This window comes from Nerophis lumbriciformis, linkage group LG36 (assembly GCF_033978685.3).
Source record: "Nerophis lumbriciformis linkage group LG36, RoL_Nlum_v2.1, whole genome shotgun sequence".
In the NCBI taxonomy this organism is placed as follows: Eukaryota; Metazoa; Chordata; class Actinopteri; order Syngnathiformes; family Syngnathidae; genus Nerophis; species Nerophis lumbriciformis.
Genome location: NC_084583.2, coordinates 22690585 through 22697500, shown reverse-complemented (window position 1 = coordinate 22697500; position 6916 = coordinate 22690585). Strand labels below are relative to the sequence as shown.

The window sequence follows — 6916 nt, the reverse complement described above, 5'->3', positions numbered from 1 at the left end:
AGTAATCTATTTACAGTAATCCATTTTTTATCTTGCACTACCATGAGCTAATGCAACGGAAATTTGTTCTTATCTGTACTGTAAAGTTCAAATTTGAATGACAATAAAAAGGAAGTCTAAGTCTAAGTCTAAATTTATTTTTATTTTTTTCATTTTGACAGATAAAATATATGTACTGCTTGAAATTGCATACCTTTTAAACTTTAATAGTATCCAATATTGCAACACATATTACAGTATATCATCATACTTTCCAAACATGTTTTTGTCTAAATAAAAATACTTAACTTTACAGCAAATTACCCATCAAATTAATAAAAACGACAATACATTTTATGTTGTTCTTTACAGCATATCACTGCAAATTGAAAACAACTACTACTGTTCTTTGCATCAACATTCTGTTGACTGAGCTGCCAGTTTTTGACTGTAAAATCTATGGTTGTTGTTTTTAACGGTGTATTACTGTAAATCAGTGACGTGCGGTGAGGTTGATGGCTGGTGAGGCACTGACTTCATCACAGTCAGATTTACAAACATATGAACCCTAAAGAGTATCTTATTCACCATTTGATTGGCAGCAGTTAACGGGTTATGTTTAAAAGCTCATACCAGCATTCTTCCCTGCTTGGCACTCAGCATCAAGGCTTGGAATTGGGGGTTAAATCACCAAAAATGATTCCCGGGCGCGGCGCCGCTGCTGCCCACTGCTCCCCTCACCTCCCAGGAGGTGATCAAGGGGATGGGTCAAATGCAGAGGACAAATTTCACCACACCTAGTGTGTGTGTGACAATCATTGGTACTTTAACTTAACTTTAACTTTACACATACAAACTGTAGCACACAAAAAAGCACATTTAATAAAAAAACGTTATTATGGTCTTACCTTTACTTAGAAATGCGCCGCTGTTGTGCTGGATTAATGAACCCCCAGATGGGAGTGTTATATCAACTAAAGCCCTCACTTCAACTTTCCACGTGCAAGATTGAATCTATTTAAAAAAGTGTAACCGAGGGTTTATAAATGTCGCCTATACTGTATGAAACTACAAAATAACAAACACGGAGGCTCCAGTTTACACGAGGACCACTTTATTTACCTTCTTTCAAAAACTTCCGCTCCACTCCAACGTGTCGTCACTTCCGCTCTTAGCGCCTTCAAAATAAGAGCTCAAGGCATATACTGTATAACAGCGCATAACAGGAACTTAACATCACAAATAGGAAAGCCCATAAAAATAGGTTACAAAAGTTATTTAATAAGAAGCCAAAAAGTGCAAAAACAATAATGTTCGTGTTGGAGGAGTTGTGAATTAGGTACACCTGCAGTCTGCAGGTGTACCTAATGTTGTGGCCCTGCAGTCATTCACAACTCCTCCAACACGAACATTATTGTTTTTGCACTTTTTGGCTTCTTATGAAATAACTTTTTTAAATAGATTCAATCTTGCACGTGGAAAGTTTAAGTGTGGGCTTTAGTTGATATAACACTCCCGTCAGGGGTTGCTGTGCATTCTACGGCGGGTGTGCAGGAGGCGAGCCTCAGCCAGTGCGTCTTTTGCAGCCGTTTTATGATCGCTCAGCACAAGAAATACGTTACACACATACAGTTGTTGACAAAATACACTGTACATTATATACCTCAGCTAACTAAACTATAGAAATGTATAATATAGTTCATATAGCAATACGGTCTCACTGCACAGCAGACCAGCAGTTAGCCGAGTCCGTCCATGTTGAGGCACTGAGTGACGTGCCTCGACTGGCTGCTGTTCACCGCACCGTCTCTTCTCAGTATTTGAACGGCAAATGTGAAAATTCAGAGATTTTGAATAAAAATAATCTAAAACTGGTGAAGTTAAATGGAAAATAACTTTATAGTATAATCACTGGATACATTTAACAATTTAATTTTTTTTTTTTTTCCTTTTTACATTTTTTTTCTTTCCATGATGGCAGGTGAGGCCCCGCCTCACCTGCCTCTAGTGACTGCACGTCACTGCTGTAAATGAAAAAACGGTACATTTGTTTTTACGATAGAAAATCTGGCGGCTGTGTTGCCGGAATAAAACAAGAACTTGAACTGTTTTCCATTCAAAATATTATGTAAAAACCAATGTAAATTTAACACAAAAATTCTGGCAACTTTTTCCAAAACCCCCCCAAAAAAACAAAAACAGTAGTTTTTTCATTTACCGTAAAATGTTGTAAAAAAAATATATTAAAAAAACAAAACACTATATTTTACAGTAAAATGTTGTAAATGTAAAGCTTTTACTGTAAAATCGACAGTCTACTTAAAAAAATATATAGAATTAATAATGAAATCCAGAGGCACATTCAGACAGTATTTGCTGTTGCAATTGGCCCCATAACTGCGATGTGGCTCTCAATGAAAACGAGTTTGACATCCCTGGGCAGGAGGCTGAACCTGGTGGAGAAATGGACCATACAGGATACATTTTCAATAAAGTTAGTCTTTATTACATTAAACACATAACAAATATTAGATTTGACATATGATAAAGAGCATGTGGTGTATACAAATGACAACGGCAATTTCAATTTTAACTTCAGACACAACTGTTGCAACAAGGGCACCTTCAAATGCACATTGATCTGCCACTTAATTAAATGTACTTTAAATAAAATTAAAAAAAAGAAGAAAAAAAAAGCACCGTAAATTCTCACTAGTTGTGACGTTACAGTTTTTGTTGAGATTAGATAATTATAGGCTACTTTGCTATTGACAGAAGTTTGTGGTGGTGTTGAACTGGGTTCAAAATGTATGTCTAATATCTGTTCTTATGTAATGTACATGGGCAATAACTATCATTTTAATGTATAATTAATTACACAGCTCTTTTAGTGAATCATGTTGGATCAAACCGGTGAACATAGATGCTAAAAAAGATATAATAATATGATAAGGCAGTGGTTCTCAAATGGGGGCACGTGTACCCCTGGGGGTACTTGAAGGTATGCCAAGGAGTACGTGAGATTTTTTTTTAAATGTTCTAAAAATAGCAACAATTCAAAAATCCTTTATAAATATATTTATTGAATAATACTTCAACAAAATATGAATGTCTTTTTTTTTCAACCAAAAATGCTTTGCTCTGATTAGGGGGTAATTGAATTACAAAAATGTTCACAGGGGGTACATCCATACTTGCCAACCTTGAGACCTCCGATTTCGGGAGGTGGGGGTTGGGGGCGTGGTCGGGGGTGGGGCGGGGCGTGGTCGGGGTGGAGCGGGGCGTGGTTGGGGGCGTGGTTAAGAGGGGAGGAGTATATTGACAGCTAGAATTCACAAAGTCAAGTATTTCATACATATATATATATATATATATATATATATATATATATATATATATGTATGTGTGGGAAAAAAATCACAAGACTATTTCATCTCTACAGGCCTGTTTCATGAGGGGGGGTTCCCCTCAATCATCAGGAGATTTTAATGGGAGCATTCACATACCATGGTTTGTATAGGGCACAGAGTGGGTGGGTACAGGCTGGCCTAGGGGCGTGGTGATTGGCTCATGTGTTACCTAGGAGGTGTTTCCGTCTGTGGCGGCATGCTGTTACAATTTCGCTGCGCTTGTTGAGGGATGACAGGTCTGGACGGTAAATAATAAACAGTTCCTCTTTCAAGCATAGGTTGCATCTTTTATTACCACTATTGTAAGGTGTGCTGGATGCAAGAATTTGCCATGTTATTGAATATTCAACATTATTGTCTTTGAGGTCCCAAATGTGTTTGCTGAGTTCTGTGGTATTCCGCAAGTTTTGGTTCCTGAAAGAAGCCTTGTGATTGTTCCATCTGGTTTTGAATTCTCCCTCGGTTAATCCTACATATGTGTCGGATGTGTTAATGTCCTTGCGTATTACCTTAGATTGGTAGACAACTGATGTTTGTAAGCACCCCCCGTTGAGAGGGCAATCAGGTTTCTTTCGACAGTTACAGCCTTTGTTGGTTTTGGAGTCGCTCTGTCCGGGGGCCGACGGCTCATTTGCAATTGTTTTGTTGTGGTTTGAGATGATTTGATGATGAACAATATACGACAAATCATCTCAAACCACAACAAAACAATTGCAAATGAGCCGTCGGCCCCCGGACAGAGCGACTCCAAAACCAACAAAGGCTGTAACTGTCGAAAGAAACCTGATTGCCCTCTCAACGGGGGGTGCTTACAAACATCAGTTGTCTACCAAATTCTTGCATCCAGCACACCTTACAATAGTGGTAATAAAAGATGCAACCTATGCTTGAAAGAGAAACTGTTTATTATTTACCGTCCAGACCTGTCATCCCTCAACAAGCGCAGCGAAATTGTAACAGCATGCCGCCACAGACGGAAACACCTCCTAGGTAACACATGAGCCAATCACCACGCCCCTACGCCAGCCTGTACCCACCCACTCTGTGCCCTATATAAACCATGGTATGTGAATGCTCCCATTAAAATCTCCTGATGATTGAGGGGAACCCCCCCTCATGAAACAGGCCTGTAGAGATGAAGTAGTCTTGTGATTTTTTTCCCACACATACATACATTGCGCTCTACTACGGTATCGAGCACTATTTTTTGGATAACCTTATTAAGACATATATATATATATATATATATATATATATATATATATATATATATATATATATATATATATATATATCCTGAAAATATGCAAACAAAACTGTGTTTAGATAATTGATACTTCAAACTTGCATAAATAAATATTAAGGAATATAACATAACTTGGCTTCTGAGAGTTTCAAAATGTAATAAATAAAATGCTAAAGTTGTTGATAAACAAGAAATTATTTTAATAATTAAATATGGTCATTTTAAATGAATTATTATGATCATTTAAAATCAATTATTTCAAATATGTTTGTTTTAATGTATAATTCTATGTCTGGATGTAATAAGGAGTCACGAAAAAATACAAATAAAAATACAATTAATTTTGATGTTTTTAGCAAAATATAGTAAAAATGTATATATATATTTTTTTTTAATTAATATATTTATTTTTAGGTAAAATAATAATACAATTTATCTCGAATCTGGATGATTTAGTTCTTGTCACCCTGTTGTCCTCCCGTCATGAAAAAAGGCTGTCCTCACTCAGGTCCGCATGGAGCTGGAGGGGGCGTGGCTTCCAGCTCCGGCTGAAAATCGGGAGATTTTCGGGACAATATTTGCCCCGGGAGGTTTTCGGGAGAGGCGCTGAATTTCGGGAGTCTCCCGGAAAATTCGGGAGGGTTGGCAAGTATGGGGTACATCACTGAAAAGAGGTTGAGAACCACTGTGATAAGGTACTGATATGCTAATCAAAGCCTATTATAATCTCTGTATATAGAATAACAATTATTCAAAAATAACCTTAATGATTCAATGTGACTTCATGGTATATAATATACATCATTTCACAGTGTCTTTAGTCAAAAGTACATTGGAGCTTAAAGATGGGCACATTTATCTGAAGGCTAAGAGAGATGGTTATACTGACTATGACATGCACGTTCCATGCTACAAAGCGTTGCTGAAAAGCTTTGAGAGAGCAGAACACACGGAGGAAGACTCTTGGCGATGCAATCCCAGGGATGGAAGTGCATTTTCTGGAAAAGTGCTAATTTCAATTGGCAAAAAAAACAACGAGCTCGCAAGTCAGTCTGCGAGCTTTCCGTGTAGTTAGTAGAAAGTCCTCTAGTTCAAATTCCTTGACGAGGTTAAGGAGCACGCAGAGGGAAGACTAAAGAAGCTAAAGAAAGAAAAGAGAAAACGTGTCATTTACTTATACAGCATTCAGGTACATTATAAAGGATGTATGTTATTGGTTAGCCGTTAGTGAAGACAAGATGCAAAGGGTCAGATTCTGGCTGGTAACAAAAGAAAATAGCAGCACATTTACAGATCCAAAAAATTTGTTCAGTCAGCCATGGATTTAGTGATTCCATTGCAATTAAAGTACTGTAAAATCAGATTGTTTTCATGTACATACAGCAGGGCTATTCAACTTGCTGCCCGGGGGCCAATTACAACACACTGACCCCCCGAGTTCAGTTCAAAACTTGGCAGGCAAACATTTCTGCAGAAAATTCCTGAAAACACTAGAGTGCTTCTTTTGTATAGTCCAGGGGTCGGCAACCTTTACCACTCAAAGAGCCATTTTGACCCGTTTCCACAACAATGGGAGCCACAAAACTCTTTTGAAATTTAAAATGAAATAACACTACATACAATTTTTTTTTTTGCTTGGTGCTATGTATATGTACGGATAGTCGAACCTCGGATTCAGGAGGAACAGTGTGGTTTTTCGTCCTGGTCGTGGAACTGTGGACCAGCTCTATACTCTCGGCAGGGTCCTTGAGGGTGCATGGGAGTTTGCCCAACCAGTCTACATGTGCTTTGTGGACTTGGAGAAGGCATTCGACCGTGTACCCCGGGAAGTCCTGTGGGGAGTGCTCAGAGAGTATGGGGTAACGGACTGTCTTATTGTGGCAGTCCGCTCCCTGTATGATCAGTGTCAGAGCTTGGTCCGCATTGCCGGCAGTAAGTCGGACACGTTTCCAGTGAGGGTTGGACTCCGCCAAGGCTGCCCTTTGTCACCCATTCTGTTCATAACCTTTATGGACAGAATTTCTAGGCGCAGTCAGGGCGTTGAGGGGATCTGGTTTGGTGGCTGCAGGATTAGGTCTCTGCTATTTGCAGATGATGTGGTCCTTATTATTATTATTAGCCTTTATTTAACCAGGTAAAATCCCATTGGGATCAAAGATCTCTTTTCCAAGGGAGACCTGGCCAAGAGGGCAGCAGCAAGGTTACATTAAAAACAGTAAACAAATACATAAAACATCACATTTACAACATTAAAACTTGCTCACATGACACATGTGCATAC

The 6916-nt window shown here is 38.5% G+C and overlaps 1 protein-coding gene across 4 annotated transcripts in view; it reads right to left on the bottom strand.

The window, feature by feature from the left end:
- Positions 1-2302: 2302 nt before the first annotated feature.
- LOC133576914 (septin-8-A-like) overlaps positions 2303-6916 on the bottom strand; it is a 46644-nt gene continuing 42030 nt past the window's right edge. For 2 of the 4 annotated variants that reach the window (XR_009811683.2, XM_061930325.2), the window contains one exon: positions 5020-5776. Coding sequence is in view for 2 of the 4 variants with exons in the window: in XM_061930325.2 (XP_061786309.2) it covers positions 5722-5776 (55 nt within the window). In the remaining 2 variants the exon portion in view is untranslated. Of the gene's footprint in view, positions 2433-5019; positions 5777-6916 lie in introns of those variants that run through there. The other 2 variants (XM_072912421.1, XR_012049350.1) reach the window with 2 other exon arrangements.